Genomic DNA, 14458 nt, shown 5'->3' with positions numbered 1-14458 from the left:
ACAGGAAAACATGAAGAGAGTTCAATGAGCCCTGTACATACAGTGTAAAGAAGAGGAACCCTAAACTTAAGGAACCCAAATCTCTCCTAATGGACAGTAAGCATCCTGCCCTTTGCTCCCAGGAAGACATCTATTTGAAAAGAGCATTCAACGTGCAAGAAGGACAGAAAGCTGAGAGAAATATATCCCCACATATAAAATCTTCATTTATACTTTACCTTGCTTTCTGGCAAGTTTACCTATGAATATACATCACTACACTGGTCACTGTGATTAATCTGGCTGATGCAGGCTGGAATCAAATCCATAGCACCAGGATAAAGCACAATGATCTTATCCAAGTTCCCCAAGGTCCTGGATCTAATCAGCTGGAAAAATGCCATAAACCACCAGGGTCTACTTAAAATTCACAGGCTTTCCCCTTAAGTTTCTGTAGTGACCTTTACACTTGGCATTAATTCAAGTATAGATGGATACTTTATAAAGAATGTGCAGATTCTTCCTTGGCGCAAGAAGGAAGTCTAGGGCAATTCTGTCAACTATAACAAATGCTGGCCAGTGAGTTGAGGCTAACTTGAATGTCTTCCAGGGTTAAGGTATCACTAATCACTTGAATGTCTTCCAGGGTTAAGGTATCACTAATCACTTCTTTTTGGGAAACACCACCAAATCACCAAAGGTAGTTCCTTTTATAGAGATCTCCATGTTCACCTGAGGACTGTATGATCTACTGGTAGTGTTTCCTTAAATACACAGAGGCTACTTATAATGTGTAAGTTACCACTCCTAATGTGTAAGTTACTATGGTTTGGGGAGGGAAGCAAGTTCATGCCTGGCCTTCATACAGAAGGTCAAGGACATACCAAGGACACTCACAGCCCCTGGAAAGAAAGTGAGATCTTCATCAGTGGTGGTGGTGGGACAGGGGGGAGGGCAGACAAGTTGACAGTGCCCTCATTGTCACTTCCCAGATGGATGGGTGAACCTTAGGGGTCTCAGTTCAAGTTAAATACCTGAGTCTAGTCCCGGTTTTAGGAAAGAATGACCTATTTGTCTATGGTACCAGATAGGTAATATTTGTCTGCCCTGTGGAATGGTTAAGGGAGGCTCCAGGATGGAGGGTGTGGCAGACAAAAAGAGCTACTGACAGGTATTTTGCATGGAAGGTGCAAAAGCTATTATTATCCCTTCTGTTTCCAACAGACTTCTCAAGAGGTTAAAGGGAATGGCCATCAAATTGTGGCAGTACTCTCTGGAGGTAGATGACAGACCCAGCAGTCAATTAAATATAAAGTGTCCAACAGTGGAGAGATCTCTTGTGTCTTTCTCCATGAGAAAAGCCACAGGGACAATTCACTGAAAAACAAAGATCATTAATATTCTCCCTCTCCTGTGTCTCTATTTTTCTCTTTGCACGTGCTAAAGTTGTTACCCTTCACTGCTACAAAATCAGCAACTATAACTTCACCTGTTTTACAGTCATTGACTGAATGTATCCAGACCTCAGTTCACAAGAAGGGCAAGAGCACTGCTATAAAACTTGCAGAGATGGGCTACGGGAGTGACGTCTGCAAGATGGCTGAATAAGACATCCTTCACATGTATCTCTCCTCCTCAAAAGCAGTAATTTTCTATCCATCCATGGAAAACTGCCTTCCTGGGAACTCTGGGATACAGGTAGGGACTGGGAAACCCTGGTACTCTCTCCAACTGAAGAAAGACATTTTGAGACGGCAGGATCACACCCAGGCAGCTGATTCACTGACTGTGGCCCTGGCTACAAACCCAGAAACAGCTCTAGAACCCTGAGAATTCTACCATCCCCACTGGCTCTGATTCTGCCAAAATGAGGAAACTTGAAAGAGTCACACCTACCCATCCATCAGCTAGTAGGCACAGAGACCTCAGTCCCAGTTGTGTGGACCCTGAAAGAGCCCTTGAACAGGCTCCAGCATCTCTCTGCTGAGTTCTGGGAGTCCCTCCCTTACCCAAGAAGTAAAGCCTGATAAACTCTGTCAAACTGCAGATTCTGAAAGGGCCCTATAACTGGTCTCCAGCTCATTCTGGCCAGTCCCCAAACATACTTGCTGGCACAGAGACCCAGCAGGAAACTTCTGGCTGCACTCTTATAGATTCTGAGGGGTCCTACACATGGCTCTAGCTCCATCATAGATGGCCTGCCAGCAGGCCAGCCAGCTTCAGGGACCTAGCAAGAGATGCTCTGACAATACCCCAGAGATGTTAGAAAGGGCCCTATATTCAGGTCCATCCCTTCCCAGCCAGTCTATAAGCAGTACTGCTGGCCCAGAAAACCAGTGGGAGACACTCCCATCTGCACCCCAAGATCCTGGAAGGGTCCTATACTTGCTTCAATTCTCTTCAACCTGCAGTTACAGGCAGTCCTCCAACATAGGGACCTGGTGGAGGACACTAACATCTGTGCCTCAGGATATCTTTTTTTTTTTTTTTTAGATTTTTTATTTATTTATTTGACGGAGAGAGATCACAAGCAGGCAGAGAGCTAGGCAGAGAGAGAGGAGGAAGCAGGCTCCCTGCTGAGCAGAGAGCCCGATGTGGGGCTCGATCCCAGGACCCTGAGATCATGACCTGAGCCAAAGGCAGAGGCTTAACCCACTGAGCCACCCAGGTGCCCCTGTGCTTCAGGATATCTTGAAACGATCCTATACTCAGCTTCAGTTCCTCCAGCCAAAGTCAGGGAGTAGTTCCACCTGCCCAGGGACCTGTGGCACAAATACCCATCTGTACCTCTAAAACCAGATATGCAGACTTCAGCTGTGGCTGGGACACCTGAATCAGCCCTGGAGCTTGGTTCTAGTCCCTCTCAGCCATGGCCCAGGGCCTATCCTGCCCACCCAGGGACCCATCAGTGACCAGGTAGCCGTGCTCCCTGGGACCTGCAGGAGCTACACCCATCCATACACCTGGTAAGGGGATAGCTAAGGACACAACTGTGGAGCCTGAAATGGACCCTTGTCCCAACACGACCCTACTAAACAAGGTGCTTGAGGCAGTCCCAGCCATCTGAAGACCAGACAGGAAACACACCTACCTAAGACCCCAGTAACAAACCTGCCAACCACGGACACCCCTGCAAACTCATATCCGTGCATAACCCACTCCAACTCAGCATGAATGTAATTTCAGAGGCAATGCCACCCATTATCCCAGGCGACAGAGAAGAGTCCATTATCTGCTGAAAATGGTCTTAAAGACTAGATGAGGTATTTACTTCTTCAAATGCACAGACATCGATGTGAGGCTACACAGACCACAAAGAATCAGGTAAATATAACACTACCAAATGAAAATTAATAAAGCTCCAGTAACCAATCCTATAAAAAATATATCTAAAATTTGCCTAATAAAGGATCAAAATAATCATCTTACAGAAACTTAATGACATGAAAGAGAACACAGACAACTAAACAAAATTAGAAAAACAACACATGAACAAAATGACAATAAAGAAAGAGAAATAAATAGAACCAAACAGAAATCTTGGAGCTGAAGAATACAAGGACAAAACTAAAAAATAAAACAGAGATCTTGCACACACAGACTTACAAATCTGCTGTATCTGTGCCATTTGCTTCTGACATGCATCCGGAATAAAGTTCTATGTAAGACCAGTAACAGCTCTATACAGAAGAATGAAACTGAACCACTCTCTTACACCAAACACAAAGATAAACTCTAAATGGATGAAAGACCTCAATCCATCAAAGACAGAAATCCATCAAAATCTTAGATGACAACATAGGCAGTAACCTCAACACTGGCTACAGCAATTTCTTTCAAGACATGTCTCCAAAGGCAAGGGAAACAAAAGCAAAAATGAACTTTTGGGACTTCGTCAAGATAAAAAGCTTCTGAACAGCAAAGGAAACAGTCAACAAAACAAAGAAGCAACCCACGGAATGGGAGAAGATATTTGCAAATGACACTACAGATAAACGGCTGATATCCAAGATCTACAAAGAACTTCTCAAACTCAACACCTAAAGAACAAATAATCAAGTCAAAACATGGGCAGAAGACATGAACAGACACTTCTCCAAAGAAGACATAGAAATAGCTAGCAGACACATGAAAAAGTACTCATCATCATTAGCCATCAAGGAAATTCAAATCAAAACCACACTGAGATACCAACTTATACCAGTTAGAATGGTAAAAATCAACAAGGCAAGAAACAACAAATGTTGGAGAAGGTGTGGAGAGAGGGGAACCTACTTACACTGTTGGTGGGAATGCAAGTTGGTGCAGCCACTTTAGAAAACAGTGTGGAGGTTCCTCAAGAAGTTAAAAATAGAGCTACCCTATGAACCGGCAATTGCACTACTAGGTATTTACCCCAAAGATACAGATGCAGTGATAAGATGGGCAACATGCACCCCAGTGTTCATAGCAGCAATGTCCACAACAGTCAAACTGTGGAAAGAGCTGAGATGCCCTTCAACAGATGAATGAATAAAGATGTGGTCCATCTATGTAATGGAATATTACTCAGCCATCAAAAAGGATGAATACCCAAACTTTTGCATCAACATGGATGGGACTGGAGGAGATTATAATGAGTGAAATAAGTCAAGCAGAGAAAATCTATTACCATATGGTTTCACTTACTTGTGAAACATAAGGAATAGCATGGAGGACATTAGGAGGAAGGGAAAAATGAAGCAGGGAAAACCAGAGGGGGAGACAAACCATGAGAGACTACGGTCTCCAAGAAACAGACTGAGGGTCTGGGAGTGGAGAGGGGTGGGGGGATGGATTAGCCTGGTGAAAGGTATGAAGGAGGGCACGTACTGCATCAAGCACTGGGTGTTATACACAATGAATCCTGGAACACTACATCAAAAACTAATGATATACTGTACGGTGACTAACATAACATTAAAAAAAAAAAAAACAGTAATGAAGGCTTGTTGGGTCAGAATGAAAACATCCTGCAGTTCAAACACTGAGTGATTCAGTAGCTACACTCAAGAATCTTCTATTTTTCCTAAAGTAGATATCAATATCTTGAGTAGTTTCCCATGACATTTGCCTAATGTTCTCTCATTTACCCTCCATAAAAGAGGCATTTTGCACATTTACCCATCATATGGAGTTCAGAGATGTTCATGCTCATTATTCCCACCCAGAAAAAGTGCAAGAGAAACTCTTCACTCCAAATGGACATGAACAACCTCTTCTCATTTCTGAGAGCAAAGGTAGGCTGTCCCCTACTAACCTCAAGCCTACTTCTCCATATAGCAATGTCAATCCTCACAACTCAGTACATGATCCATGTGATATCCCACAGCCCTGGCAAATTCTGCTCCAGATGAAACTGTCATAATTTTGGAAATGGACTTTACCAAGGTCCAATACAAAGCAACCTGAGCAGCCAAATCAGATCTAGATAAAAACAAGGTGAAGATCAAAAATAATATAGGTCAGAGACACTTGGAGAGAAAAGATAATTTCTCTCATCTGGATCCAGTCACTGACATGATGTTTTATAATGCTTAAATATTTATACACTATAAGGAGAAGAGAAATTATGAAGTAATTGTGGAACGTTAAACTATGCAATTACTTCTGTGGCTCTGCCAATTTTTCCTCACATTCTAAGATGTTCTGAGCTTACTTGACACTGTTTTATAATAAATAAGATTAATACTGTCATGTCTTCCTTATAGATAGTTTTGATGAATATAAAATATCCATATTAGTAATAGTAAAAGTAGCTAATACTTACTGAGTACTTGCTGTGTATCTGCTGGCACAACTCTGATCACTGTATTGGGTTAACTCATTTAATCCTTACATCAGCCTCATGAAAAAGGACTATGACTATTGTCCCAATTTTACTCATTAGGAAACAAACTAGCAAGTGAAACAGCAACAATTCACACCAAGGCACCATGCATTTCTGCTTTTCCAAATAACAGAAAACACCCCTTTCCTACCTTAAATGTTTTCTCCCTTGATATAATATTGGTACCCTGATTTCTTATTTTTCCCAGAAAAAGCCTAACTTTTCATTGTTGATATATCTAAATGATTTTAAATTCTGTGGCTACCATCACCACCTCTGTAAAGTCTTATCTATCTCATCCCACATGGAATTCCTCTCTTCTCAATACTCTGAAATACATAATTTTATCACTATACACCTACTATAACTTTCTTTACAGGTATTATATTTTCTTCAATATCGTGAATCTAAGAAGAGAACCTAAGACCTTCTCTCTCACTCTCTCTCTCTGCCCCTCCCCACCATGCACATGTATGCACTCTCTATCTTTCTCTCTCCGAAGGAAGGAAGTAAATTTTTTTTAAAAGATTTTATTTATTTATTAGACAGACAGAGATCACAGGTAGGCAGAGAGGCAGACAGAGGGGGAGGGAAGCAGGCTCCCTACTAAGCAGAGAGCCTGATGTGGGGCTCAATCACAGGACCCTGAGATCATGACCTGAGCCGAAGGTAGAGGCTTAACCCACTGAGCCAGGTGCCCCAGTAAGTAAGTAAATCTTTAAAAAATAATAACAATAGGGGTGCTTGAGTGGCTCAGTCGGTTGGGCTCTGCCTTTGAATCAGGTTGTGGTTGTGGTCTCCCGGTCCTGGGATTGGCATCAGGCTCCCTGCTCAGCGGGGAGCCTGCTTCTCCCTCTCCCTCTTTCCCTCCCTGCTCAGCTTGTGCTTGATTTCTCTCTCTCTCTCAAATAAATAAAATCTTTTTAAAAGATTAAAAATAATAATAATAATAATGTCTCATCGTCTCTGTAACTAGCAAGACAGGAAACAACGTGTGTTGGAGAGGATGTGGAGAAAGGGGAACCCTCTTCCACTGTTGGTGGGAATGCAAGTTGGTGCAGCCACTTTGGAGAACAGTGTGGAGATTCCTCAAGAAATTAAAAATAGATCTTCCCTATGACCCTGCAATTGCACTACTGGGTATTTACCCCAAAGATACAGATATACTGAAAAGATGGGCCATCTGCACCCCAATGTTTATAGCAGCAATGGCCATGGTCGCCAAACTGTGGAAAGAACCAAGATGCCCTTCAATGGACAAATGGGTAAGGAAGATGTGGTCCATATACACTATGGAGTATTATGCCTCCATCAGAAAGGATGAATGCCCAACTTTTGTAGCAACATGGACGGGACTAGAAGAGATTATGCTGAGTGAAATAAGTCAAGCAGAGAGAGTCAAGTATCATATGGTTTCACTTATTTGTGGAGCATAACAAATAACATGGAGGACATAGGGAGATGGAGAGGAGAAGGGAGTTGAGGGAAATTGGAAGGGGAAATGAACCATGAGAGACTATGGACTCTGAAAAACAATCTGAAGGTTTTGAAGGGGTTGGGGGTAGGAGGCTGGGGGAGCCAGGTGGTGGTTATTATGGAGGGCATGTATTGCATGGAGCACTGGGTGTGGTGTATAAACAATGAATTCTGTTATGTTGAAAAGAAATTTTAAAAAAATAATAAAAAGGAAAAAAATTAAAAATAATAATAATAATGTCTCATCGTCTCTGTAACTACTAGTAGTAGTTGAAAAATAACGAGTACTCACAAAATGGCTACTAAATTAAAATCATAAAAACCAAAGAAAATCATGAATGTGAAATTTCTAATGTGATCTCTGCTAGCCACCACACAATAGTGTTATAGCTGTACTGATACTTTTATACTACCCATTTTTAATTAGGTTTATTATAATTCCCCATATTAATTGGGCATCTTGATTTCACTTACCGCATTAGTTTCTCTGCTAAACTACTTTTCCCTTACCGTTTGCCTCGTGGATAATGCCGCACATATTCTCCAACATCATGAGCAGCAACAGCTAAGACTTGTGGATCATCCGACACCTCCAGAAGTTTTGTCAAAATTCTGAAATAAATTTAATCCAAAGAGAGACTGATTTCTAGTTGTTCTAGAGCGCACAACAGAGCACAGTGTATTTTCAGGTATCTCCTGAAAATAGACATTTACAAAAGGATTTTCTACAGCTCTTACTATTACACATATTACATATGAGTTAGCAGTTTTCAAATCTTTACACATTATTATATCAGGTTACTTTCAAATTCATAATGTATACCACACACAATCCCCAAAATAACTTTCCTGCTCTCTCAAAAAAGACAACTAGAATGTGAGTTAATATTATTTTAATATACAGTTACCAGTGAATCCTTGCCAACTATATTTTGAAGACTAATCATTTGTAAGCCTTTTGTTAGTATTAAGAAGTTGCTTTAAGTTGTGATCAAGATGGAACATGAGCCCTCAGCATAGACATTCCCTGCGCCCCTCTCTCCTGCCTTCTTTCTCACTACAAGTCTCAGGAAGAACTTGAACCTGAACTTCACAAGTAAAACAATGCAAAACAGCAAGTGAATGTTTCTGAGAAGATGGGCACCCAAATTCATAATCCTGGTTCCCTTGCTGTCCTTTCTCCCCAGCAACTGCACAGGCAGAGTGAAACCACTGCAGGAGCCTGACGGTGTTTCTGAGAACAGGAGCCAACCAGACACAGAGAAGGCTCCCTTCTGCTGGGAGCTGGAGCCTTGACCACAGATTTCTGCTTCCCCAAGGACCTTCAGGAGAAGGGTTCATCTCACCCAGGAGATGTTTCTGGGTGCATGTTTCCTCAGGAGTGAAGGGAAAGAGGGAAATGCGCTACCCAGAACCCAATCCAGTGGGAGAGAGAGTCTTCAGCATGAGTGTGAGGGAGATCACTCAAGGAATAGATCATTCCTGTGTTACTGAAACTACTCAAGGGCACAGAAATGGAAAGAAAACTCAACTCATTCCACAAACAGAACATACTGGGATAATCAATCAGAATCTGTAATTATTTTAATTGCCAGGCAGAAGACCAACATATTAAAAAACCTGCTTTCTAATATGCCAGCAACAGTCACTCCCTTAGACACAGATACACGAAAACCTTACAGAACTAGCTAATTGAACCAGTAGAATACTGAGAGAGTATCTTTTCAGTTCTCAGCTCAAATATCACCTCTTGCTTAAGAGTCTCTGATCCCAAAATAATACCCTTCCCCTCATCATTTTCTGTCCTCATTTCTTGATTTATTTTTCTTCACAGGACTCATCACCACCAGCTATGGTATTATGTAGTTTCTTGACTATCTGTTTAGTCTCTTTCTCTACAAAATACAATATAAGCCTAATGACAATAAGAAATTAATTTTATTTGCCATTGTGTTTGCAACACCTAGAAAAGTACTGACCATACAACAGATGCTCAATACATACTTGCTGGAAAATATGAATACACAATTTAAGTATAAAATGGTGATGCCGCCAACTAGGGAAACAATGTGACAGCTCCTAATGGAATTTAAAATGCACAGACCCTTTGATCCAGCAATTCTACTTCTAGGAATCTAACCTACAGAAATGCCTTCACATTTCTCCAAAGATAACTATGTACACTAGCTTAAAAAATGACTAAGAGAAAAGGTTAGGGGGTAGAGTCCACATGCAAGAGTTAGGCTTTTCCCTCCATTTTTTCTTCCGTGCTGGTGGCACCTGCTTTGTCCTCTGTAAACCAACTATATCAAGTACAAAGCAGTTTCACATTCACCATTTTATCAAAATCTCTACAACTTAGGATTATTGATTCTTCCTATTTTACAGAGAGGTAACACCAGAGGCTCAGTGGAATAAAGTGGCTCAATTAAAAAGAAAATAGATTTCAAATTTTAAAAAATAATAAAACTAAGTCATTTTACCAGACCCGAAGCCATAATTAGTGAAAAACATAAGTCACAGACTAACATATTTAGATGGAACACATATAAATAACTCTACATAAAGATACAGATACAGCTATGTCTATGAATGAGAGAACACTGGAGAGTATATCACCTGACTCTGGTTACCACTGGGGAAGACTATGAGAGAGAACAGCAGTGAAGAAACCTTTTCACTTTACTTCTGTATGCCTTCAAGAGTACTTAAATGACTTGGCCCAGGCTGTTCTATATAACTTAGAATTCAAAAATTCAGCACACACATTTTTTTAAAAAGTTACTTTATTTTACTAAGATGCTCAAGAGGTTACTATCCCTTAGAATTTCTAATTTTTTTTTATTTAAACTCAATTACCCAACAGATAGTACATCATTAGTTTCAGATGTAGTGTTCAATAATTCATCAGTTGTGCATAACACCCAGTGCTCATCACATCACATGCCCTCCTTAATGCCCATCACGCAAGTACCCTGTCCTCCCCAACCCTCCTTCCCTCTAGCAACCCTCAGTTTCTTTCCTATAGTTAAGAGTCTCTCATGGTTTTTCTCCCTCTCTGATGACTTCCCATTCAGTTTTCCCTTCCTCCCTATGATCCTCTGGGCTGTTTCTTATATTTCACATATGAGTGAAACCATATGATAATTGGTTTTCTCTCACTGACTTGTTTTGCATAATACCCCCCAGTTCCCTCCACACTGATGTAAATGGTAAGTATCCATCCTTTCTGATGGTTGAGTAATATTCCATTGTATATATATACCACATCTTCTTTATCCATTCATCTGTGGATGGGTATCACTTGGCATCAGGGAAATCAAATCAAAACCATAATGATATACCACCTCACTCAGTCAGAATGGCTAAAATTGTCATGTCAGGAAACAACAATTGTTGCTGAGGACGTGGAGAAAGGGGAACCCTCTTACACTGTTGGTAGGAATGCAAGCTGGTACAGCCACTCTGGAAACACTATGGCAGTTCTTCAAGAAGTTAAAAATAGAGCTACCCTATGGTCTAGCAATTGCACTACTGGGTATTTACCCCAAAGTAAAATGTATTGATCTGAAGGAGCACCTGCAGCCCAATGTCCACAACAGCCAAACTACAGAATTGCAAATTTAAAGTTCAAAATATTTAACATTAAAAGTTTTGAAACTATTTAATTGCCTGTTTGCATACAAACTCTTCAATTACAAAATACAAACCGTATTACTTAAGATCTGTATTAGAAAACATCTTGAATCACGATATCTGCTCATATCATTTGCATTAAAACAAATACTTAAATACTTAAAATACTTAAAGTAATAAAAATCTACTTTAATAGTTCAAAAACCTGTACAAGTCTATGAAGCTTGTGTACTTCAGTTTCTGCAGCTCATTTATTTGGTAACATCTCCTAAGAGAATGGCTCATTTCTTTGCCTACCTTTTTCTATCATCATCTCAGCATGTCACATATCTAACTCTATAAACAACAGGAAACACTAATAAAAAACCTAACTGTAAATCAGGGAATTATTTCTTTAGAAAGTACTTACATGCCTTTTTTCTTCCAGACTAACTGAGATATCTGCATTTCCAAATAATAGAAGAGATAAAATGAAGATTTATTACATGCATATATGTTCCAAATTCGATGTAAACATATACCTCACAACAAGAACCCGTAAATGAGAAAATGAGACCCAGAGAAGTTCCACAGTTTGCCTACGGACACAACAAATATTGAAACAGATTTGAATCACTAGCTGTTGTTGACTCTAGTCCACACTAAGCACAACTGCACCATGATGGCAGTTCACTGAACTCAAGCACATGAAAACCCACAAAGAAAAAGCAAGACATATAGTCAATCTCCCATACATTTACTTTTTTTCATTTCAAACTTGCTCTTTTTAAAAGGCCAATTTGCAAAGTATTCTAAAATTACATTTAATTCAACTGAAACATTTTAATAATTTCAAAAGGTTGAAGTACTTTGATGTTATTTTTATTATTTTGAATTTTTACTAAGATATCATTTTAGGAAATAAGAAAATATCAACATAAGAGTCCTTAAAAGCATAACAGAATATTTGTTCTGAGTACCTTAAACCAGAAACTAGCAAATTATAGCTGAAGTCCAAAGCCAGCAGCTTCCTGTTTTTGTACATAAAGTTTCATCAGAACAAAATCACACTCATTAGTTTACATACTGTCCACAGTTGCCTTAGCACTTCAGTACTGATGCTCAGTAGTTCTGACAGAGAACAAATGGCTCACAGAGTCTCCACTGTTCACTTTCTGGGCCTTTACAGAAAAAAGTTTGCCAATGCCTGCCTTATACAACATTCAGTGACCTGAGCCATTCTTCATATAGCAGAGACCTTTGATACTCAAAATATGGCCTGCAAACTCACAGCATTGGTATCAGCTTAGAAGTGCTGAATTACAGACCAAATCCTGGATCTCCAGAGCTAGAATATGCATTTTTTTTTCCAATTTTTTATTTATTTTCAGCGTAACAGTATTCATTGTTTTTTCGACACACCCAGTGCTCCATGCAATCTGTGCCCTCCCTAATACCCACCACCTGGTTCCCCCACCCTCCCACCCCGCCCCTTCAAAACCCTCAGGTTGTTTTTCAGAGTCCATAGTCTCTCATGGTTCACCTCCCCTTCCAATTTCCCTCAACTTTCTTCTCCTCTCCATCTACCCTTGTCCTCTATATTATTTGTTATGCTCCACCAATAAGTGAAACCATATGATACTTGACTTTCTCTGTTTGACTTATTTCACTCAGCATAATCTCTTCCAGTCCTGTCCATGTTGCTACAAAAGTTGGGTATTCGTCCTTTCTGATGGAGGCATAATACTCCATAGTGTATATGGACCACATCTTCCTTACCCATTCATCCGTTGAAGGGCATCTTGGTTCTTTCCACAGTTTGGCGACCGTGGCCATTGCTGCTATAAACATTGGGGTACAGATGGCCCTTCTTTTCACTACATCTGTATCTTTGGGGTAAATACCCAGCAGTGCAATTGCAGGGTCATAGGGAAGATCTATTTTTAATTTCCTGAGGAATCTCCACACTGTTCTCCAAAGTGGCTGCACCAGTTTGCATTCCCACCAACAGTGTAAGAGGGTTCCCCTTTCTCCACATCCTCTCCAACACACGTTGTTTCCTGTCTTGCTAATTTTGGCCATTCTAACTGGTGTAAGGTGGTATCTCAATGTGGTTTTGATTTGAATCTCCCTGATGGCTAGTGATGATGAACATTTTTTCATGTGTCTGGTAGCCATTTGTATGTCTTCATTGGAGAAGTGTCTGTTCATATCTTCTGCCCATTTTTTAATATGATCATCTGTTTTGTGTGTGTTGAGTTTGAGGAGTTCTTTATGCATTTTAACAAGATCTCCATTAACATTTGAAAAATATAGTCTTAGGGGTGCCCGGGTGGCTCAGTGGGTTAAAGCCTCTGCCTTGATCTCAGGTCATGATCCCAGGGTCCTGGGATTGAGCTCCACATCATCAGCTCTCTGCTCAGCGGGGAGCCTGCTTCCTCCTCTCTCTCTGCCTGCCTCTCTGCCTACTTGTGATCTCTGTCTGTCAAATAAATAAATAAAATATTTAAAAAAAAAAAAGAAAAGAAAAATATAGTCTTAGACTCAAAAAAATGGTGAAGGAACTAAAATTAAATCTAGAATATACAGAAATGATTTTAATGGCTATCCTTTAGGACCATTTAGGCCACTGAATATGTTCATCAACAATGAAAATATTTTTGTATTATTATCTGTAAACTGAGCATGCTTTCCATTTCTATATTCAAGTCATCAATGAAAATTTTCAAAAGAATAGGTTCAAAAAAAGAGATTCTGTGGTAAGCAAAGAAAGAGCTCCCTCCAACTCTTCTCTGAATACAGTTTTTTTAATTGTATTTTTTTACATTTTTAAAATTTTTTATTATGTTATGTTAGTCTCCATATGTTACATAATTAGTTTTTTTTTATTTAATTTTTTTTCAGTGTTCCATAATTCATTGTGTATGCACCACACACAGTGCTCCATGCAATACGTGCCCACCTCAATACCCACAACCTGGCTCACCCAACCCCACACCCCTTCCTCTCCAAAACCCTCAGTTTGTTTCTCAGAGTCCACAGTCTCTCACGGTCTGTTTCCCCTCTGATTTCCCACAAATCACTTCTCCTCTCCATCTCCCCATATCCTCCGTATTATTCCTTCTGCTCCAAAAGTAAGTGAAACCATATGATAATTGACTCTCTCCACAAGTAAGTGAAACCATATGATAATTGACTTATTTCACTCAGCATAATCTCTTCCACTCCCGTCCATGTTGATACAAAAGTTGGGTATTTATCCTCTCTAATGGCTGCATAATATTCCATGTATATATGGACCACATATTCTTTTTTTTTTAATTTCTTTTCAGTGTAACAGAATTCATCGTTTATGCACCACACCCAGTGCTCCATGCAATATGTACCCTCCTTAATACCCACCACCTGGCTCCCCCAACCTCCCACCCCCTGCCCCTTCAAAACCCTCAGATTGTTTTTCAGAGTCCATAGTCTCTCCTGGTTCATCTCCCCCTCCAATTTCCCTCAACTCCCTTCTCCTCTCCATCTCCCCTTGTCCTC

The 14458-nt window shown here is 40.2% G+C and overlaps 1 protein-coding gene across 4 annotated transcripts in view; it reads right to left on the bottom strand.

Moving 5' to 3' along the window:
* The window catches only part of ATP6V1H (ATPase H+ transporting V1 subunit H), a 147085-nt gene that overhangs the window by 50284 nt on the left and 82343 nt on the right, over window positions 1-14458 (bottom strand). For all 4 annotated transcript variants that reach the window (XM_080801765.1, XM_080801766.1, XM_080801767.1 and 1 more), the window contains one exon: window positions 7814-7915. In XM_080801765.1, coding sequence (XP_080657891.1) covers window positions 7814-7915 — 102 coding nt within the window. The remainder of the gene's footprint in view (window positions 1-7813; window positions 7916-14458) is intronic.

This window comes from Martes martes, assembly GCF_963455335.1.
Source record: "Martes martes genome assembly, chromosome: 4".
Taxonomy (NCBI): Eukaryota; Metazoa; Chordata; class Mammalia; order Carnivora; family Mustelidae; genus Martes; species Martes martes.
This window is presented reverse-complemented; position numbering and strand designations above follow the sequence as displayed.